This window comes from Sciurus carolinensis, chromosome 1, assembly GCF_902686445.1.
Source record: "Sciurus carolinensis chromosome 1, mSciCar1.2, whole genome shotgun sequence".
NCBI classification, from domain to species: Eukaryota; Metazoa; Chordata; class Mammalia; order Rodentia; family Sciuridae; genus Sciurus; species Sciurus carolinensis.
In genome coordinates, this window is record NC_062213.1 from 86,838,052 (window position 1) to 86,862,754 (window position 24,703).

General features: G+C 37.3%; 1 protein-coding gene across 5 annotated transcripts in view; it reads right to left on the reverse strand.

Moving 5' to 3' along the window:
* Spidr (scaffold protein involved in DNA repair) overlaps nt 1-24,248 on the reverse strand; it is a 434,237-nt gene extending 409,989 nt beyond the window's left edge. For 4 of the 5 annotated variants that reach the window (XM_047546455.1, XM_047546929.1, XM_047546285.1 and 1 more), the window contains exon 1: nt 24,155-24,248. In XM_047546455.1, coding sequence (XP_047402411.1) covers nt 24,155-24,187 — 33 coding nt within the window. In that variant the 5' untranslated portion in view covers nt 24,188-24,248. Of the gene's footprint in view, nt 1-24,147 lie in introns of all 5 variants that reach the window. The other variant, XM_047546761.1, reaches the window with a different exon arrangement.
* Nucleotides 24,249-24,703: the final 455 nt, after the last annotated feature.

A 24,703-nucleotide genomic window follows, 5' to 3' on the forward strand; every position in this document is an offset into this window, starting at 1 on the left:
AGAATAACGGCAAAAGAAGTAGAAGACAGGAAATAATTAAAATCAGAGCTGAAATCAATGAAATTGAAACAAAAGAAACTACTCAAAAATTGACAAAACAAAAAGTTGGTCCTTTGAAAAGGTAAACAAATAGACAAACCCTTAGCCACACTAACAAAGAGAAGGAGAGAGAAAACTCAATTACTAAAATTTGTGATGAAAAAGGAATATCATGACAGACACCACTGAGATACAGAACATAATGAGAAGCTACTTTGAAAATCTATATTCAACAAACAGAAAATACCGAAGACATTGACCAAATTTCTAGAGGTATATGCTCCTCCCAAACTGAACCAGGAGGACATACACAATTTAAACAGATCATATCAAGTAATGAAATAGAAGAAGCCATTAAAAACCTACCATCCAGAAAAGCCCAGGACCAGACGAATTTTCAGCCGAGTTCTACAAGACCTTCAACGAAGAACTTATTCCATATTTCTCAAAGTATTCCAGGAAATAGAAAAGGAGGGTACCCTACCAAACTCATTCTATGAAGCTAATATCACCCTCATACCCAAACCAGGAAAAGACGCATCAAGGAATGAAAATTTCAGGCCAATATCCTTGATGAATATTGATGCAAAGATCCTTCACAAAATATTGCCAAACTAAATCCAAAAACATATTAAGAAAATCGTGCACCACAATCACGTGGGGTTCATCCCTGGAATGCAAGGATAATTCAACACCTGTAAATCAATAAATGTAATCCATCATGTCAATAGACTTAAGGATAAGAATCATATGGTTATTTCAACTGACGCAGAAAAAGCATTCAACAAAATACAACACCCCTTCATGCTCAGAACACTAGAAAAAATAGTGATAGTAAGAACATACCTGAACACTGTAAAGGCTATTTATGCTAAGCCCATGGCCAACATCATTCTTAATGGAGAAAAACTGAAACCATTCCCTTTAAAAATGGGGAAAAAACAGGGATGTCCTCTTTCACCACTTCTATTCAACACTGTCATCGAAACTCTAGCCAGAGCAATTAGACAGACCAAAGAAATTAAAGGGATATGAATAGGAAAAGAGGAACTTAAGCTGTCACTATTTGCTGATGACATGATTCTATACTTAGAGGATCCAAAAAACTCCTCCAGAAAACTTCTAGACCTCATCAATGAATTCAGCAAAATACCAGGCTATAAAATCAACACACATAAATCTAAAGCATTTTTATATGCAACGATGAAACATCTGAAAGGGAAATGAGGAAAACAACTCCATTTGCAATAGCCTCAAAAAAAAAATAAAATACTTGGGAATCAATCTACCCAAAGAGGTAAAAGATCTCTACAATGAAAACTACAAAACATTGAAGAAAGAAATTAAGGAAGACCTTAGAAGATGGAAAGATCTCCCATGTTCTTGGATAGGCAGAATTAATATTATCAAAATGGTCATACATCCAAAAGCACTATACAGGTTTAACGCAATTCCAATTAAAATCCCTATGACATTTCTCATAGAAACAGAAAAAGCAATCATGAAATTCATATGGAAGAACAAAAGACCCAGAATAGCCAAAGCAATCCTGGGCAGGAAGAGTGACGCAGGAGGTATCACTATACCAGACCTTAAACTCTACCATAGAGCAATAGTAACAAAAATGGCATGGTATTGGCACCAAAATAGACAGGTAGACCATCGGTACAATATAGAAGGCACAGAGACATACCCACAAAAGTACAGTAACCTCATACTAGACAAGGGTGCCAAAAACTTACAATAGAGAAAAGATAGCCTCTTCAACAAATGGTGATGGCAAAACAGGAAATCCATATGCAGTAAAATGAAATTAAACCCCTATCTCTCACCCTGTAGAAAACAACTCAAATGGATCAAGGATCTAGGAATTAGACCTGAGACCCTTCACCAAATAGAAGAAAAAGTTGGCCCAAATCTCCATCACATTGACTTAGGACCAGATTTCCTTAACAAGACCCCCATAGCTCAAGAAATAAAAGCAAGAATCAATAAATGGGATAGATTCAAACTAAAAAGTTTTTTCTCAGCACAGGAAACAATCATGTGAAAAGAGAGCCTACAGAGTGGGAGAAAATCTTTCCACACACACTTCAGACAGAGCACTCATCTCCAAAGTTTATAAAGAACTTAAAAAAACTTTACACCTAAAATACAAAAACCCAATCAATAAATGGGATATGGAAATGGGCAGACATTTCACAGAAGAAGATAAACAGGTGATCAACAAATATATGAAAAAGTGCTCATCATCCCTAGTAATAAGAGAAATGCAAATTAAAATCACCCTAAGATTTCATCTAACTCCAAAGAGAATGGCTATTATCAAGAACACAAGGAATAATAAGTGTTGGCGTGGATGTGGGGGAAAAAGGCGCACTCATACATTGCTGGTGGAGTTCCAAATTGGTATCCCTGCCACTCTGGAAAGCAGTATGGAGATTTCTCAGAAAGCTTGGAATGGATCCACCATTTGACCCAGCTATCCCACTCCTTGGTTTATACCCAAAGGACTTAAAATCAGCATACTACAGTGATGCAGCCACATCAATGTTCATAGCAGCTCAAGTCACAATAGCTAGACTGTGGAACCAACATAGATGCCCTTCAATTGACGTATGGATAAAGAAACTGGTATGTATACACAATGGAATATTACTCAGTCATAAAGAAGAGTAAAATCATAGCATTTGCTGGTTAAATGAATGAAGTTGGAAAATATCATGCTAAATGAAATAGGCCAATCCCAAAAAAACAAAGGCTGAATGTTTTCTCTGATAAGTGCATGACAATGCACTTATAATGATGGGTGTGGCGGGGGGAAGAGAAGAATGAAGAACTTTGGATGGTGTAGAGGAAAAAGGGGTGGGAGCAGGTGGGGAGGGAAAAACAGTAGAATTAAACAGACAGTATTACCCTATATATATGTATGATTACATGAATGGTGTGAATCTACAATTGTGTACAACCACAGAAATGAAAAGTTGTACCCCATTTGTGTACAATGAATCAAAATGTGTCTGTAAAAATGAAAAATATTTTAATAAAAAAAGTGACAAAGTGACAAAAGTGACAAAATATTTTAATAAAAAAAAGTGACAAAGGAAAAAAAAAAAGAAACCATGGAGTTCAAAAGGAAGCAGAGTTAAATATTTTCAGTTCTTAAAGAACTGTCAACCAAGAATTCTATATTCGGAAATATAATTATTCAGGAATCTAGGCAAAATTAAAGACATTTTCAGATTTTAAAAAACTGAATATCTGTCATCTAATAAGATGCACCCTTAGGTTAAAATGCTGGACACCATGGTACTTAGGAGGCTAAGGCAGGAGGATGGCAAGGAGGCCAGACTTTGACAACTTTGATCTTTGTCCCAGGTTCCTCTCAGAGAACTCCTAAAACCTGAAAAAATTTCCTGATAGAAAGATCTTTTGTTACTCCTAACAAGCCCCTTTGAACTACCCAGTTAAAGCAAATGAGGTTACCTACATAGGGCTTGTAGACAGTATTAGTATGGCACCAATCAACAAAAATATCCAGTAACCATGTCAAGTGGATTGAACATTCAGCTCCACCAGTCAACATCTGGGAAGGGGACAGGGTGGCTGGAGAGCTAGCTCTATAAAAATTCTTAAAACAAGGTGTGGTGCTACATGCCTGCAATCCCAGCAACTCACTTGTAAACTCAGGAGAGTGACGAAGGATAATGGCAAGTTGTTTTTTTCCCCCATTTTTTTATTGATGCATATAATTATACATAATGGTAGAATTCACTGTTACATATTCTTATATGCAAAAGATAATAACAATGTAATATGGCCAATATGGCAAGACAAGTTTAAGGTCAGTCTGGGCAACTTAGAGAGATCCTATTGCAAAATAAAATAAAAAGGGCTGGAATGTAGTTCAGTAGTAGAATATCCCTGGGAGAAAAAACAAAACAAGATTTGATGAACTCCTGAACACAAGAAGTGCTAGGTGCTTGAGAAGGCAAGCAAGCTCCAAGTGCAACTTCTCCCATACCTCACCTTATCCATATCTTCATCTGGCTGTTTATTTGTATCCTTTGCAATATCCTTTATAATAAGCCAGTAAACCTAAGTAAATTGTTTCCCTGACTTCTATGAGCCACCTTACCAAACTAATTGCACCTAATGAGGACATCATGGGAACCCTGGTTTTCAGTCAGTTCTTAAGTGGTATAAATGGCAACGTACTACTTGCTACTGGTGTCTGAGGTAAGGGCAGTGTTATGAGACTGAGCACTCGAATTGTGCGATCCTGAGATAGGATTCGGGAATAAAAGGAAGGGTACTGAGTCTGAAATAAAGTGCCCATAAACCAATGAAATGCAGAAAACCTCCATGAACCATCGAAATGAAAAACGTACCCACAAACTACTGTACCCTTAGCCCATTCCCCTTATAATATGAAGACAAGACACAAAGCTCAGGGAAAACTGACATAAAACTGTGTAGCTCCACCTGGCTCCACCTCTAGTGCAGTCCTAGCAACCGTCACTCTATAAATACTCACACCCACACCAACATGCTGCTGTCTTTCCCTTGAACACATATTCCTTACTTTTCCCCAAAGGAAATTCCTGAGCTCACCAGGTGTTCTCCCTTGAATATTTATTTACTTTCCTAAATAAACCTCTGTCTATGTCTTTGATGCTGAAATTCTTTTCCATCACATATGCCAAGAGCCCTGCTAGTCCTGAGTCAAGTTTCCCCTTCTCTCTTGGAATTCTTGGCCCCTGCTTCAGAGACATCTCTTCTTCTGCTATAATCTGACACTATCTCTAATTAGATTATAGGACAACCAGTTAACAGTTCACGGGAGGTCCTCGGACGCCACTGCAGAATGAGCCAGCCTGCCTGACCCCCAAACCGAGGTAGGATGTCATCACGCAGAGCTAGCCAGCCCACCGACCCACAGGCTAAGGTCAGACGCCATTGCGAGGAACGAGCCAGCTTGCCTGACCCCCAAACCCAGGTTGGACGTCATCACACGGAGTGAGCCAGACTGCTGACCCCCACACCAAGGTAGGATGCCATTGCACAGAGCTAGAAAGCCCGCCGACCACCACACCAAGGTCGGATGCCACAGCTGAGCCTGCATGCCTGCCCCCCTACTGCTGAGGGACCCTGCACTTGTCTCTGTGCTGACTCAGCACACCCTCAGTGGGGCTCCCTAGCTTCTTTGGAGGCTGGTGCAGGCATTTTGAATTATTCCTGAGGGTGTGGCCATCATCATTGGAAGGGCCGCTCCCTTCCTGAGACACCTACAGGAGACTGGAGGCCGTTTGACAGGACTCAGGATTCAAGAACAGGAGGTATTGAGAGACTTGGAACCAATACAAAGCCGCCGGTGAGTCTCTCCCACTGGGTGGGCTCCCTGGACAGGGCAGTAGTCCCAGAACGCGGAAACTTTGTCGAGTAGAGTGGCCCAGTGAGACTTCTCTTAAGACGTGAACCTGGTCAACCAGGAGCATTGCAGAGGAGGGCCACACACAAGAGGCTTCAACACAGAGTGAGGGTCCCAGACCCAGGTGGTAGTTCCAGGCCCCAGAGAACATCGCAGAGGAGGGCTGCCCAGCGAGAGTCTCAATCACAGGGCAAGGCTCCCTGGTCCAGGAGGTAGGTCCAGACCCCTGGGAACATCCCAGAGGAGGGCTTCCCAGCCCAGGTGGTAGTTCTGGACTGAAGGGAACTTCTCGGAGGAGAACTGCCCAGCGAGACATCCCCACCAGGTGAGGCTTCCCCACCGGGCAAGGCTTTCTCACCAGGGCAGTAGAACCAGAGACACAGGCCCAGACCAGCCATGCCCCAACCCACAGTCTAGTCCCTCTTTGACTAACCATTGGTCAACAAGTGGAGGCGCCTCTGCCCACCAGCAGGAAATATACCCCACCTGACCAATATGAGAAAACAGGGAAGAAAATGTCCCAAACAAAACTAGATGCTACATCAATAAAATCCAAAGACAGCATGGCAGAAGAAATGTCAGAAAGGGAGTTCAGAATGTACATAATTAAAATGATCAGGGAAGAAAACAATGAGATGAAAGAGCAAATGCAGGCATTGAAGGATTGCACCAATCAACAGTTAAAAGAGCAAATACAGGAAGCAAAAGATCATTTGAATAAAAAGTTACAAATATTGAAAAAAAAAAAAAAAAACAAATTCTTGAAATGAAGGAAACAATAAACCAAATTAAAACTCCATAGAAAGCATAACCAATAGGATAGAACACCTGGAAGACAGAACTCAGACATTGAAGACAAAATATTTAATCTTGAAAACAAAGTTGAACAAACAGAGAAGATGGTAACAAATCATGAACAGAATCTACAAGAATTATAGGATATCATGAAAAGGCCAATTTTAAGAATTATTGGGATTGAGGAAGGCTTAGAAAAACAAACCAAAGAAATGAATAATCTATTCATGAAATAATAGCAGAAAATTTCCCAAATCTGAAGAATGAAATGGAAAATCAAGTACAAGAGGCTTATAGGACTCCAAATACACAAAATTACAACAGATGCACACCAAGGCACATTATAATGAAAATACCTAACATACAAAATAAAGACAGAATTTTAAAGGTTGCGAGAGAAAAGAATCAAATTACATTCAGGGGAAACCAATACAGATATCAGCAGATTTTTGAACCCAGACCCTACAAGCTAGAAGGGCCTGGAACAACATTTTTCAAGCTCTGAAAGAAAATAGATGCCAACCAAGAATCTTATATCCAGCAAACCTTACCTTCAGATTTGACGATGAAATAAAATCCTTCCATGATAAACAAAAGCTAAAAGAATTTACAAAATGAAAGCTGGAACTACAGAACATTCTCAGCAAAATATTCCATGAGGAAGAGATGAAATACACGATGTAAATCAGCAACGGGAGGAACTACCCTAAAGTAATAGACAAAGGAGAAACCAAGTTGTGTCAAAAAGCAAAAATGAGCCAAATGACTGAGAATACAAATCATATTTCAGTAATAACTCTGAATGTTAATGGCCTGAACTCATCAATCAAAAGACATAGACTGACAGATTGGATTAAAAAGAAAGATTCAATAATGTGGTGCCTGCAAGAGACTCATCTCATAGAAAGAGATTCCCACAGATTAAAGATGAAAGGATGGGAAAAAACATACCATGCACATGAACTCAGCAAAAAAGCCGGAGTATCCATCCTCATATCAGATAATGTGGACGTCAAGCCAAAATTAGAAGGGATAAAGAAGGATATTTCATACTGCTTAAGGGAAACATAAATCAGCAAGACATAACAATCATAAATATCTATGCCCTAAACAGTGGCACATCCATGTATGTCAAACAAATCCTTCTCAATTCCAGAAATCAAATAGACCACAACACAATAATACTAGGTGATTTTAACACACCTCTCTCACCACTGGACAGATCTTCAAAACAAAAATTGAACAAAGAAACCACAGATCTCAATAACACAATCAATAATTTAACTTAACAGACATATGTAGAATATACCATCCAACAAAGAGCAAATACACTTTCTTCTCAGCAGCACATGGATCCTTCTCTAAAGTAGACCATATTCTATGCCGCAAAGCTAATGTTAGCAAATACAAGAAGATAGAGATACTACCTTGTATTCTATCAGATCATAATGGATTGAAATTAGAAATAAGTGACAGAATAAAAGGCAGAAACTACTCCAACACCTGGAGATTAAATAATACGCTATAGTTATGATGAATTTATAACAGAAGACATCAGGAAGGAAATTAAAAACTTCTTAGAGGTAAATAAGAACAAAGATACATCATATCAAAATCACTGGGACACTATGAAAGCAGTACTTAGAGGAAAATTTATCTCATGGAGCGCATTCAATAAAAGAAGAAAAAAATCTACAAATAAATGACCTAACACTACAGTTCAAAGCCCTAGAAAAAGAAAAACAAAGCAACACCAAAAGTAGTAGAAGATACGGAATAGTTAAAATCAGAGCTGAAATCAATGAAATCGAAACAAAAGAAACAATCGAAAAAATAGACAAAATAAATAGTTGGTTCTTTGAAAAAATAAACAAAATTGATAAACCCTTAGCCACACTAACAAAGAGGAGAGAGAAAACTCAAATTACTAAAATTCAGAATGAACCAAGAAATATCACAACAGACATGAGTGAAATACAAAACATAATTAGAAGCTATTTTGAAAATCTATACTCCAACAAAATAGAAAATCTTGAGGACATCAACAGGTTTCTAGAGACATATGAATTACCTAAACTGAATGAGGAGGACATACACAATTTAAATAGATCAATTTCAAGTAATGAAATAAGCCTACCAACAAAGAAAAGTCCGAGGAAAGAAAATTTCAGACCAATATCCTTAATGAACATTGATGCAAAAATTCTCAAGAAAATTTCAGCAAATCGCATACAAAAGTATATTAAAAAGATAGTGTACCACAATCTAGTGGGTTTTATCCCAGGAATGCAAGGTTGGTTCAACATCCAGAAATCAATAAATGTAATTCACCATATCAACAGACTTAAAGTCAAGAATCACATGATTATTTCGATAGATGCAGAACAAGCATTTGATAAAATACAGCATCCCTTCATGCTCAAACACTAGAAAAAATAGGGATAGTGGGAACATTCCTTAACATTGTAAAGGCCATCTACGCTAAACCCATGGCCAATATCATCCTAAATGGTGAAAAACTGAAAGCATTCTCCCTAAAAACTGCAACGAGACAGGGATGCCCTCTTTCACCACTTCTATTCAACATTTTCTTTGAAACTCTAGCCAGAGCAATTAGACAGACCAAAGGAATTAAAGGGATATGAATAGGAAAAGAAGAACTCAAACTATCCTATTTGCTGATGACATGATTACATATTTAGAGGAAACAGGAAATTCCACCAGAAAACTTTTACAACTCATAAGTGAATTCAGTAAAGTAGCAGGATATAAGATCAATGCTCATAAATCTAATGCATTTTCATACATAAGTAATGAATCTTCAGAAAGAGAAGTTAGGAAAACTACCCCATTCACAATAGCCTCGAAAAAAAATAAATACGTGGGAATCATCTAACAAAAGAGGTGAAAGACCTCTACAATGAGAACTACGGAAAAATAAAAAAAGAAATTAAAGAAAACCTTAGAAGATGGAAAGATCTCCCATGTTCTTGGATAGGCAGAATTAATATTGTCAAAATGGCCATACTACCAAAAGTGCTATACAGATTCAATGCAATTCCAATTAAAATCCCAATGACGTACCTTACAGAAATAAAGCAAAAAATCATGAAATTCGTCTGGAAGAATAAGAAACCCAGAATAGCTAAAGCAATCCTTAGAAGGAAGAGTGAAGCATGGGAAAATCTCAATACCAGAACCTCAACTATACTACAAAGCAATAGTAACAAAAACGGCATGGTATTGGTACCAAAATAGACAGGTAGATCAATGGTACAGAATAGAGGACACAGACACAAACCCAAATAAATACAATTTTCTCATAGTAGACAAAGGTGCCAAAAATATGCAATGGAGAAAAGATAGCCTCTTCAACAAATGCTGCTGGGAAAACTGGAAATCCGTATGTATTCGAATGAAACTAAACTCCTATCTCTCACCCTGCATAAAACTCAACTCAAAATCGATCAGGGACCTTGGAATCAGACCAGAGACGCTGCATCTTCCAGAAGAAAAAGTAGGTCGAAATCTTCAACATGTCAGCATAGGATCATACTTCCTTAACAGAACTCCCACAGCACAAGAAATAAAAGCAAGAATCAATAACTGGTTTAGATTCAAACTAAAAAGCTTTCTCTCAGCAAAGGAACTATAAGCAATGTGAAGAGAGAGCCTACAGAGGGGAAGAAAATCTTTGCCACTCATACTTCAGATAGAGTACTAATTTCTAGATATATAAAGAACATAAAAAGCTCTACACCAAGAATACAAATAACCCAATCAACAAATGGGCTAAGGAAATGAACAGACACTTCACAGAAGATCTACAAGCAATCAACAGATATAAGAAAAAATGCTCAACATCTCTAGTAATAAGAGAAATGCAAATCAAAACTACCCTGAGATTCCATCTCACCCCAATTAGAATGGCGATTATCAAGAATACAAGCAACAACAGGTGCTGGCGAGGATGTGGGGAGAAAGGTACACTCATACATTGCTGGTGGGGTTGCAAATTAGTGCAGCCACTCTGGAAAGCAGTGTGGAAAGTGCTTAGAAAACTTGGAATGGAACCACCATTTGACCCAGCTATCCTTGGCCTATACCCAAAGGACTTAAAATCAGCATACTACAGAGATACAGCCACATCAATGTTCATAGCTGCTCAATTCACAATAGCCGGATTGTGGAACCAACCTAGATGTCCTTCAATTGATGAATGGATAAAGAAACTGTGGTATATATATACCATGGAATATTATTCCACCATAAAGAATGATAAAATTATGGCATTTGCAGGCAAATGTATGAAATTGGAGAATAGCATGCTAAGTGAGATAAGCCAATCTCAAAATACCAAAGGATGAATGATCTTGCTGATAAGCGGATGATGACCCATAATGGGGGGGGGGAGGGGGGCAAGAATGGAGGAAGGAGGGACTGTATAGAGGGAAAAGAGGGGTGGGAGGGAAGGAAAAAAATAACAGAATGAATCAAAAACTATACCCTACTTAAATGTATGATTACACAAATGGTATGCCTCTACTTCATGTAAAGGCATGTAAAGAGAAACAAGATGTATCCCATTTTCTTACAATAAAAATAAATTTTAAAAAAAGAGTCCACTGGATAATTGCTTAGTTTGTGGAGATAAAAGCCTTCACACATCTGGTCACATATGTATTCTGGTGTAAGAGTAAGTACATTTTTATATGTAACTAAATGAAAAGTGAAGTTTCCTCATTTCACCTGATGTGATCAAATTTTGCATATGTAGACTATAAGTTACATATGCATATTGTATTATCTAGGGAAACTATTAAGAGAACTATTAAAATATATAAAAACAAAAACAAAAAACTATGAATAAGTCAAAATGGAATCCTAAACTGGTTTAAGTCACCCCTAGGAAGGCTAGAAATGAGAAAGAGGAAAGAAATCAGAGGTTGGGCAAAATTATAAGATGACAGCACTAACAATATCAATATTTATTTTAATTGATCTAAATACATCCATTAAAAGAGATTGTAGTTCCAGTTCTCCCACCACCCAGGCTACTTCTGGTGTTGCTGGTAATACCCACCCTTCTTTTTCAGTACTCTCCCCAACCTCTACCTATATGGTGGGACAGGGAACCATAGACAGAATGCCAATTTGCTCTTTATCTTCTGTTGAATGTGGTGTTTCCCCCATTTAAAGAGGAAGAAACACTGTTTCTGCTTGACCTCTGTTTTTGTTTTTTGTTTAGTTTTTATTTTTTGCTTTTGAAAACTGGAATTTTGTAATTTAAGACGTCCAATTTTGTCAGCATATGAATGGGCCACTTCCCTGCTTGCCTTACTTACACATCACTGGCCTAAGGAGAGTACCTGTTTATCCATCTTCTGCTCACTTGCTTCATAAATATTTTGGTCCCAGGTTTTGAGAAAACTGCTGTATAAAACAGGAAGAAACAATCCTTACAGTTGTTATTTGTGAAAAGAATGTGCTAATAAGTGCCTTCACCAGAAGCTATGAAACCTGCAGTTGAATTATTCTCACTGATGAATGACAATTTTGCACTGCAAAGATGTTATGGTACTTCTCTACAATTATAGTTAAGTGATTCCTTGAACATATCATTGAACTCCAAAATGAATTCTGCCTCTATATGGTCTTAACAAAATTTCTACTCTTGCTGAAATTTGCATATTAATGTGTTTCCTTTCCAAAGAAAGATCTGCTGGTGAGAGGAAATGACTGGTTTTATTATGGTTTACAAATCAATAAATAGGATGTTTAATTAAGTAAAAAAAAAATTGTCTACAAGTGAATCATCTGTGTACTGACCTCAATATAATGAACAAAATCTCAATTATGGCCAGATGCAGAGGCATACCCATAATTCCATCAGGGGCTATGGCAGGAGAATCTCAAGTTGGAAGCTAGCCTCAGCAATTTAGTGAGAAACTAAGCAACTTAGCAAGACCTTGTCTCAAAATAAAAAACAAGGGCTGGGATATAACTCAGTGGTAAAGTGCCCCTGGGTTTAATTCCCAGTACCAAAGCAAACAAAAACTCAATTATGAAAGAAAAAGAAGATTGTAGAATAATAATTTAAAAAACCAAAACATACAATGTTTAGAAGAAACTTCAAATTCAACACTATAAGAAGGCTAAAAGTAAAAGAATGGAAAAAAGAAACACCAAGCAAACATTGATCAAAAACAAAAAAAACTACCACTATGGAAAGCAGTATAGAGATTCCTCAGAAAACTTGGAATGGACAACCATTCAACCCAGCTATCTCACTCCTAGGTTTATACCCAAAGGACTTACAATCAGTATACTACAGTGACGTAGCCACATCAATGTTTATAGCAGCTCATTCACAATAACTAGATTGTGGACCAACCCAGATGCTCTTCAACAGATAAATGGATAAAGACAATTTGGCATGTACACACAATGGAATATTACTCAACCTTAAAGAAGAATGAAATTATGGCATTTGCAGGTACATGAATGGAACTAGAGAAATAAAATAAGCCAATCCCCCAAAACCAAACCCCCCCCATTTTCTCTGATAAGCAGATGCTAATCCATTGTGTAGGGGGTGGGGTGGGGGGGAGAATGAAGGAACTTTGGGTAGGGCAGAGGGGAGTGAGGGGAGGGATGGGGCAGCAGGGATGGGAAGGATGGTATAATGAACCAAACATTACCCTATATACATGTGTGATAACACTACTGCTTGACTCAGCACCATGTACAGCCAGAGGAATGAGAAGTTATGCTCCAGTTGTGTACACTGTGTCAAAATGCATTCTACTGTCATGTATAACTAATTAGAACAAATTTTTTAAAAATGGGCAATAAAGTAGACTTCAGAGCAAAAATGATTACTAGAAACAAAAGGGACATTACATAATGAGGAATTCACCAGGAAGACCTAACAATATTGTACAAATACCAAACACTCTCAAAACATAAAACAAAACTGACAAGAGTTGAAATTTAAAAAAAATTCATAATTAAATTATAGTTGGGAATTTCAACCTCTCGCCACTGTTAGCAACTGAAAGAACTACTAGGCAAGGTTACTACTATAGGCAATTACGTAAAATCTGAGCAAAATTACTTGGTCAGAAGTATCTTATTGACACAGAATACCCTACCCAACAACAAAATACGTACTACTTTTACAAACACAAATGGAACATTAACCCAGCTAAAGCACACTCTGAGTGATAAAACAGATCTAAACAACTAGACAAGTAAAATCTGAACATATTGTTGGATCATAAAGAAATTAAACTAAAAATCCATAGCAGGAAGACAAATGTTAAACAGGTAAATGTTAAACAGGAATGAAGACAAATGTTAGACAGGAATATGAAAGAACAAACTTCAAAGAGAAAGTCTCAAAGGAAAATTTTAATATACATAAAACTAAATATAAAAGAAAAACACCACTTATCAATATTCATGCAACAAAAGCAGAACTGAGAAATTCACAGCAGTAAATACTTATAATTGAAGCCAAGTTGCAATAAATAATCAAGAAGCCAGAAGTACAAAAAAATTCATAAATCAAGCAGAAGGAAAGAAATAAAAAAGCAAAGAAATCAAGTACATTAACAACAGGAAAATAATTTTAAAATGAATAAAACCAAAGCACGGTCTTTAAAAAGTAAAGTACAACCAGTAAACTTTTAGGAAGACTGACAAAAACAGAAACAGAGAAAATATAAATCATCTACATGAGTTTGAAAAAAGGATTTCTCATTATAAATCTCTGCAGCCGGGAAAAAAACTGAAATTTAAAAGCCCCCTGAAAATAAACCTCCAGGTCCAAAATAATTTCATATAGATCCTACCAAATTTTAGCAAGAATTAACATAAATTTTATACAATATCTTCCATAAAATAGGGAAGAAATACTTTCCAACTCATTTGAGGAGACTAGTGTTACTCTGATACTATAGGTAAACAAAAACAGCTACAAAACAAACAACAAAAAAACCCCATAACCAAACCAAAACCAAACACACAATCACAAAGGCCAAATATCTCTCAATGAACATAAATGTACAGATCTCAACAAAAAAAAAAATCAGCAAAAGGAATTCAACAATATCTAAAATATACTACACATCAAGACTAAGGAGGACTTATTCCAGGTGTTCAAGGCTGGTTCAGCACTCAAAAATCAACCAGTGCAATTCCAACATGCCTAAAAGGAAAAGTTTAATCAATTAAAACAGAAGTGATGTAACAAAATCCAATAACCACTTATGATAAACTTAAGCAAACTCCAAATAAAGGTAAACATCATCCAACTTAATAAAGAGTTGTAAATATACCGTGAATGCTTGTGTTGGTATTAAAACCTAATCTCTAATGTGATGCTATATGAAGGTGGAACTGATCAAGTCATAAGGATGGAGCCATCACGGATGGATTAGTGCCCTTATCAAATGGTCCCAGAGAGCTCACTCACCTCTTCTGGTACATGAGGACTCGAGAAGGCAGTCCTCCAGTCCTCTATGAACAAAAAAGTGGGTCCTCACCAAACCTCAAGTTGCTAGGACCCTGATTTTGAACTTCTCATCCTCCAGAACTGAAAAATAAATTCTGTTGTTATTAAGTTACTCCATTTATTTTTTGTTTAAAGCTGCCCCAATATTAAGACAAGTGTCTTATGTTTATTTATATTGCTATAATAAAATGTCAAGTAAGAAGGTTTTTTGACTTATGATTTCTAGTGGCTGAAAGATCCAAACATGACATCAATATGATACTCCTTGGCTGTTATCACCGCATGGCAGAGAAGCAGAAAGGAAATGATCACAAGCAGAAGACAGCAAGTATGTGTGGGCAGCCTTACTATGACAACCCACTTTTTTTTTTTCAGTTTTGAAAGTATTTATTATTTAATAACTTTATCCTCTCAGCCCCACCCAGCCACTCTTGATCTGTTTTTCTGAATATCCTAAAAGCTGAATCCATTCTCCTACTCTATGAAGGATAAGAAGCAATGCTAAAACCCAATACACTTGACTGGCTTTATTAGGCACTATGTCACTAAAGGTGGAGTGCTGGTTTGCAACAAGTGAGGTTTTCATAGGGCTCCACACAGCAGTCTTTTCTCAAGCTCACAGGGACATCATGGAGCTGAAATGCCGCTGCCCCATCTAAATACTACATGGACTCTCCATATGTTTTAGGATAAACCAAAGGCACTTCTTTTCCGACATGAATGTAAAATGAGGAAAGACACTGGTGGTCATATGCTCTTTATTCTGAGAGAAGCCACTTCCACTATGTACTCTGACTTGAATGTAATTGTTCTGAGTAAAGCACACCTGTGAAGAAAGAAAGAGCAATGAGCCAATATCAACAGGTTTTTGAACATGATATCATCACTGCTACCACAAATGGTCGGGAACCTACCAAAGCTACAAGCTGTTAGCCCATGCAAGTTCATATGCTTTCCTCATAAGGAAACCACCAAAGATCCGATTGAAATGTTCCGCTCCTGAGGGTGGCAAATTTCCAAGCTCTTCAGTTTTGTATTCTCCATCCACACTGCATTCGGAAAGCAAAACTCGACTCTGAAAACTTATAGTCTTTGGATCCAGTGTGCTAAGAAACATTCCATGTATGGTGGTCCTCTCCTTAGCACTGGGAGCCATTTTGAGTAATGAAGTGGAACTGAAAGCAATCCTTCTCCCCTTATCAATTCTCCTTGTTTAAAGAGCTCTTCCTCATCCATGCTTTCAGGGATTAGCGGATTTACAAATGCTGGCCCTTATTTCAGAATCACAAGCCAACATTACAATGTTGCATCCAAAACAGGCCAAAATTCATCACCATGCATCTTCACTTCCATGGATGACTTTCCAACCCAGCTAACATGGCCACTGAATTAATATCCTGCTCTAGGCTTAAGCCTCTTCTTACACATATCAATCTTGTCCACCAAGGCTGTAACCACAGATAAAGGAGACATCTTAGATGAATCATTTTTGGTGTTGCGTGTTGTAGCAACAAGAACTCCTAAGCTGTCAAGATCCTCAAAAATTCTCCAAATCTTACAGTGTTTTGAACAGTCAAATATTTCTCTCATAATTCAGGCTCACTACCCAAGGTAGAGGAACTTCAATATAACTGTCCTTTATTCTCCTAGGTGGTAGTTCTTCCTGCAACTTAGCCCAAAAACTATGAAGTAACTTTCTCTCCTCCATAGCTCTCACATGGTCTCTCCAATTTGTAGATGCTCCTACTATCTCCCACAGCTTATCCCAAACTTCATGAATGGGAAAATTCCCTGTTTCCCAGGGTCCTGGGATCCCTTGAGTCAGTCCTCTGCCAGGAATAAGCAGCCCTTTGCTCAAGGCACAAAGCTGCAGTGCTGCCACCTCATCATGCTGGCCACTTTGCAATCGGAGGGAGAACCACGCCCCACGTAATGATCGGCAAGGAGCAAATGAAGCAACACAAGTGCAAGAGTGTGGGTGCGCGAGACAACCCACTCTTCTGAGAAGCATTAATCCATTCACGAGGGTCAGCACTCAAGACCAAATTACCTTTCACTAAAGCTCCACCTCTTAAAAAGATTCCACCACCTCAGTACCTACACAGGGAACCAGGTTTCTAGCAGGTGAAACTCTGGATGACAAACTCCAGTCATATTAAACCTTAGCAACAACCTACCTATCAAAATCCTACAGGCAACCATACTTAAATACAAAAGAATAAATCCCCCTCCTCCTAGGACCAGTTCAATAGACAAGGCCTTTTGCTCTCACCATTAAATTTGACATATATTGTACTGTTCTAGCCACTGCAGAGGGTGAAGTGAGTGCAAAGACATTCAGATTGAAAATATAAAATAAAACTAACTCTATTTACAGATGACCTAACAGTTACATAGAAAATCCCAAGAAATCTATTAAAAAATGCCTAGTACTAAGAAATGAGTTCAACAATATCACAGATAAAACATCAGTGCACAATAAACCAATTCACTTCTAAATTACTATACATGTAGAGACCAAATTAAAAACAATACAATTTGGAATCACTCCACAGGAAAGGAAATACTTAGGTATAAACCTACTAAAGTTACCAAAGCATGTAGAGGATCTGTGTTAAATTTTTTAATGTTGACAAAGGAATTCAAAGTTCTAACCAAAGAGACATGCCTATGATCATGGATTGGAAACTCAATACTCAAGATTTCTATTTGCCTCAAACTGATCTAAAGCTTTATTAAATTCCTATCAAAATTCCAGCAGTTTTTCTAGACACAGAAAAGGAATGGGAAGGCCCAGACCCTAGAAGAGCCTAAACTATCTTAAACAACAACAACAATGGCTTACTATACAGTGACAGTGATCATCCAAGTAAATCTGGTAAAACAGACTTATACATCACCAGAACAAATCAGAAACCCAGAATAAACTCAGACATATTGTTCAACTGGGTTTTAGAAAAACACACCTAAGCAACTCAACAGAAGAGACTTTCAATAACCAGTAATGTATAATTAGATTTTGAGAGCCCTTAAAAAAGGAACCTCAATCCAACCATTACACGTGGTATATAAATTAATAAGAAATATGTCAAAGATGTAAATGTAAAACATTGAACAAGAAATATTTTTAAAAATAGGAGAAAATGTTTGTTTCCTAAGGGTTAGACAAAAAGTTCTTAATGTGATACTGAAAGCACAAATTATAAAATGGTTAATCATAAAAATTAAAACTTTTTGTTCTGTGAGAAGATACTTTTGAGGAAAAAGGACAAACTACGAACTAGGAAAAAATATTTGCAATGAAATACTATTTGCAAACCAAAGAACCAGTATTTAAAATATATCCCTCCCCCAAAAAATAGGCTCAAAGAAAAATAAAACAAAAACTCTCAAAATTCAATAGTAACAAAGAATAGAGTCCAGCTTACAAAGGAGTAAAAGATATGAACAGATAGTTCACCAAAGAGGATAGAGATATGTCAAATAAACACATAAAAAATGATGTTCAACATCATTAACCATCATGGAAATGTAAAATTAAAACCATACTGACTTATCAGTTCACACCTATCAGAGTAGCTAAATTAAAAAAAAAAAAAAAAAAAAAGTGACAGGGTGTACTTCGAAAATAGGAGAATAAAGCCCTCTTTATTGAGAACATTGACAGAAATAGTCGAATTCTTTTTCAAAACTATGGAAATTAACCATAATCTGAAAACTATTTATTCCAGAAAAACAGATGAATCTTGATAACAACAGCAAACATAGACTCAAGTCTCTCTCTCTAGCTGTACTGTAGCTCTAAAAGACAGTATGCTCACATCAAAAAAAGGAGGAAAATTATAAAAATGGCCAAATAAAGGACGTTGATAAACACAAAAATTATTAAGAACCCAAAAGAGAAAAAGAGGCAGAAATTTTTTTGAAGAAATAAGAAAAAAATAATCCCTAAATTTCCTAAAACATATACAACCACAAGCTCTAAAACAAAGTTCCAAGAGATAATTTCAAAGAGATCCTACCTAGAACCATCATTTTTACTGATGAAAGACAAGGAAAAAATTGTGAAGACAGTTAAGAGAAAAATGACTCATCATGTACAAGGAATTCTCAATAAAAGTAATAGCTGGAATCTAGTAACCATGAGATCTGCTCTAAGAACAACAGAATACACATTCTGAAACATTCTCCAGAACAGACCATATGCTAATCTACAAAGCAAGTCTCAGTAAATCTGGGAGTGAATCATATTGTACTGTTTTGGTTCAGTAATAGAATGAAAATAAAAATATTCAAGAGAAGTGAACTGGAAAATTCACAAATATGTGAAATAAACAACCACCTCTTATGTACCAATAGATCAAACACAAAAAGAATTAGAAAATAAGAGGAATGAAACAAAACATATCAAAACTTATGAATGCAATTAAGCAGTACTTTAGCTATAAATGTCTATATTTACAAGGAAGAAAGATCTCAAAACAACCTTTCATTTGGCAGAAATGAACTCAAGAACACAAAATTGAGAATATTAACAAAACCAAAAGTTAGTTCTTGAAAAGATCAATGAACTTGACAAACTTTTTGCTAGACCAACCAAGAAAAGAGAGAAAAAGACCTTAAATCGCAAAAAATGGGACTGAACAGTGAGGGAACCATAAACCAGCAAAACTTAATGATTGTAAATATTTATGTCCCAAACAATGGTGCATCCATGTATGTCAAACAAATCCTTCTCAATTCCAGGGAAAAAATTGACTACAACACAATAATACTGGGTGATTTTAACACACCACTGGATAGATCCTCCAAACAAAAACTGAACAAAGAAACTATAGAATTAAATAATACAATTAGTGATTTAGACTTAAACGACATATGTAGAGTATTTAATTCAACATGGAGCGAATACTTTCTTCTCAGCAGTTCATGGATCCTTCTCCAAAACAGACCATACGCTATGCCACAAAGAAGCCATTAGTAAATACAAAAAAATGGAGATACTCCTTGCATTCTATCAGATCACAATGGAATGCAATTAGAAATCAATGATAAAATAAAAATAAAAACTACTCCAACACCTGGAGACTAAATAGTATGCTATAGAATGATGCAATGATAACAGAAGACATCAGGGAGGAATTAAAAAAAAAATTCTTAGAGGTAAAGGAGAACAATGATACAACATATCAAAAATCTCTGGGACACTCTGAAAGCAGTACTAAGAGCAACATTCATTGCATTGAGCTCATACATTAAAAGAATAAAAAGTCAACAACTAAAAGACCTAACATTGTAATGTCTATTAACTGATGCGTGGATTTTTAAAATGTGTTATGTCCATACAATGGAATATTATTTGGCCATAAAGAACAAAGTACTAATAGATGCATAGCATGGGTAAACCTTGAAACATTATTCTAAATGACAGAGCCAATCACCTCATATTAGACCTCAAAAAGACCTCATATTAGATGATTCACTTTTCTATGAAATATCCAGAAAGGCAAATACATACAGAGAGGAAGTAATTCAAAGGCTGCTGAAGACGAGGGAAAAACCAATGTGGAGTGACTGCTAATACCTATGAGGTATTTATTTTGGGGGTAATAAAAATGTCCTATAATTTGATATTCATATAATTGAATATATTAAAACACTGGATTATACATTTTAAAAGAGTAAATTCTATTATTAAACTTAATCATAAGCCAGTGGGACTATAAAATTGTATAGCCATTGTGGAAAAGCTTGAAAGTTTCTTATAAAACTAACTATCTGGGCTGGGATTGTAGCTCAGTGGTAGAGCACTTGCCTAAGCACCACATTAAAAAATAAATAAAGGTATTGTGTCCATCTACAACTAAAAATATTTTTAAAAAACTAAACACCTAATTACTATATGACTCAGTAATGAGTGATATTGGGCATTTACCTAAGAGAAATTACATAAAAAACTTCAAAAAATTCATATAAAAACCTGTACAAATGTTCAGAGCAACTTTATTTGCAATACTCAAAAACTGGAAACAATGCAGATATTCTTCAATATAGAAAATGTTAAGCCAAATTTGGTATATCCACTCCACAGAATTATACTCAGTAATAAAAAGAAACTACTGACATGCACAACTTGGATAAGTCTCTAGGGTTTTTAATGCTGAGTGGAAAAAGAAATCTCAAGACATACGATTTCATTTATGTAATACTTTTGAAATAACAAATTTTTAAAATGGTGAACAGATTAGTGTTTGCCAGAGATGAGGGAGAGTTACTGGGAAGTGAAGGCTGTGATTATAAAAGGATCCTCATGATCTTCGAGCTGTTATTATCTTAAATGTGGTGGTAGAAATAAGAACTTGCCCACGTAATACAAGTGTTTAGAACTGCTATGGTCTGAATGCTTTCTTCCCACTCTCAATCCTTATGTTGAAACTCTAACCCCTGAAGTGATGATATAAGGAGGTAGGGACTTTGGTAGGTGGTCAGATGGTATGGGATTAGTGCCCCTATAAAAGAGACCCTGAAGAATTCTCACCTTTTCCACCACATAAGAACACTAGGGGGCAGAAGGGGATATAGCTGTCTATCAACCAGGAAGTGGGCCCTAACCACAAGAGAAAAGGGTTATTGTTTCCATCTAGCATTGCCCAGTACCCATAAACTAAGATAAACTCCTGTTATTTGTAAGTCACCCCATCTATGGTAGTTTGTTATAGCAGCCCAAACACACTAAGACAGAACTAAACATACATACATATGAACATAAATCTGGTGAAACCTAGATAACTGGACTGAATTATGAATATACTGATGGCTGTAGTGTACAAGGTTTTGCAAAATGCCAACATCAGGGAAAAGTGGGAAAGGGTACCTAAGATCTCTCTGTATTATTTCTTAATAGCTGTATGTAAGTCTGTATCTCAATAAAGATAAAATTTCATACGATTTTATCTTATCTGTGAACATATATTATTTTGATTAAAAGGACAATATAGTTTTCCTTTAAGTGGGGTATTTTGTGTGAAGTACATAATAGAAAGTCTGCAACAAAGTTCTCTCTTTTCCTTCCATTTGAAGGATAAGACATCAAAACTAAAATATCAATACTAAATAGTCTAAATTATGAAAAGCAGAGCCACTAGTTAAGTAAATCATCCAATAAGATTACCAAACCCTAAACTGGAACCATAACATACTCCTACCAAATTAACTATGAGAAAATTTCCTTATATCAGTGAAAAATTTTAAAACTAAATACTCTTCCTATTCCTTGTTCACAAGCTGAAAGAAGTGAATTCTGGGAAAATCTAGAGGCAAAGTAATAGAGGATGTACAATATCATTGTCCTCATATTAATAATTTTGTCAAAATCAGGTGTTTTATTAATTGCTTTCATTTCACTAACACGTATGGAGTATATGTATGTTCAGCACATCACCCCATACATTCTTATTATTTAATTCTCATACCAACCCTACAGCACAGGTATCATGTCCACTTTATAAAGACACTACAACTTAGAAATGGTAAGTTACGAAATTGGTAAGCAATGAGTCAGGACTTTCTTCCATGAATGCCTAATTCCAGAAATGAGGGTTCCAGTCATTGATTTGCCATTCTCTCACTTTAACAAAAGTACCTATCAAAATTATCAAGGGCTGGGGATATAGCTCAGTTGGTAGAGTGCTTGCCTCACATGCACAAGGCCCTGGGTTCAATCACTAGCACCACAAAAAAAAAAAAAAAAAAAAAAAAAAAAATTAAGAGCTCTTCCCACACAAGTGAGTTTTTGATTGGGCTCTAGTACTTGGGAATTCACTGGGACTTTTTAGTCTCAAACCCACTCACTATCGGAATCATTAGCCCCTTCCTAAACATTGCACCTCTCCTGCCATTCTGTACTCCATGGGCAACTGCTTCAGTGTTGCCTTTTGAGCAGTAAGACGCCTATCCTTCAAGAACTTACTTTACCAATCACCAACCCCTGGGGCTACTGTAATAAGACCCAAAACTAAGTGCAGATCTCTCCATACTTTTATCACACGTCCTTGGTCACTAGCCCTCTCCTCTCACACTACTTACAGACATACATGTAAATACCTACACACAATCACACACTTCCATACCCATACTTCTCTTCAGATCTCCATGTTAGTCTCATAGCTCAGGTTGTCACCTCTTCCTAAAGGGAAAATATCAACTACTATAAAAATCAGCCAATCTCCCAACTCCCGAGCTCTCCTTCCTATATAGTCTTAGAGCGAAAATGTTCCTATTCTCTAAAACCAAACCCATCAAGTTTTATAAGTCTTGCACACCTGAATAAATAATAACAATTAGAAAAGCTTTGGCTTTCAGAGACTACTGTTTCAGTGATGCCTAACAGAACTTCCTGCAATGATGTCAATGTTATGTATTGCACAGGATATGCAAGAGCTTCTGACAACATGTAGTTACTGTGCACTTGAAATGTGGCTACGGGTTGGGTGTATCAGTGCATGCCTATAATACCAGGTACTCTGGAGGTTGAGGCAAATTAAAGATACCCACCTGGGCAACTAAGCAAGTCCCTATCTCAAAATAAAAAAATAAAAAGGGTTGGGGATGTAGCTCTTCAATCCCCAGTATAGCAAAAAAAAATTAAATAAAACACAGAATATGGCAGGAAAACAGCAAGGGGACACTCCAAAAGAAATATAAATAGGTAGTAAGTGTGTGAAATGCTGCCATGATCAAGTAAAATTATTTATATTGGACTTAGCAACATCATGTTTCCTTAATTTTTTTCCCATTTGAATATTTCTGAAATTAGAATATGTGTCTTACAAGCTAATAGGTGTGCGTGTCAGTTTTCTTCTATTCCCTAAAATCAGTTACAAGTTGATAGTGTGGTCTGGTAATAATGGTATTTGAGAAGCAAAGAAAACGTAGCAGTGATAAGTTGATTCACTTTACACGGACTATTTGAAAGTTTTTGGGTAAAAGGAAGAATAATTAAGAAGGCACTGTTTCCGGTTTTAAACTTGAGTATGATGAGACACAACTATTTGTAAACAAGGGGAAGGGGAAGGGGAGGGGCTTCAAAACACCAGCAAGGGAGAATATATCTCATTCACTAGTTCCCAACTCAAGTTCCGTCACCCCTACCGCTGCCACCCTCGCCTTTCCCAGATCAGGAGTTGGGCACACAATCTGGGCAGAAGACTGACCATTCAGGGCCTCGCCTGGGCTCCCACAACGCCCATCCTCTCGCCCTACCAACCCGCGTTCCCGCCCGCTGAGGAACAGACCGAGTTAGACCCGAAGGCCAGCGGTTCCCCCAGCCACGCAGGAAACCTCTTGGCCTCAACTCCCGCCCCACCTCGAACCTTGTGACTGTGAAAGCGGCCGCCGCGAGGCATCTCCACGCGCGCTGCCTCCCTCCTCTCGCTCGCAACGCCCCCTCTGGAAGGCGCGCGCTTAATTTCCATTTCGGCACGCCCCACCGCGCGCCGCGATTGGCGGGCGTTGGCGCGCAAGGCGGGGCTTCCCTGCGTCAGGGCGGTCTCCGGCGCTGCTGGACGTCCTGGGCGGAGAGACGTTTGCGGCGCTGCTGCTAATGCTTCCTCTGCTTCTCTGGTTCCGGAGCCGGTGGGACGCGCTCTTGGCTAGCTATAGCGCTCACTCCCGGGCTCCTCCGAGTGGAGCTTCTGGACAGCATCCTGGAGTGGGCCGGCCTCTGCTGTTGTCTTTCAAATTGTGTTGTCTGGCTAGAACTGACCTTAAGTGAAAATAAAATGAAAACCCGAAGTAGGTTTTGACTTCGATAATCCATTCTTAAGGAGCTGCTGTAGCTCCTTAAGGTAAATTGGAAAAAGAAGTGGTGTTATTTCCCCACCTGTTGGGGTGAGAGAAAGAAGCGACTTTAAAATATTGAC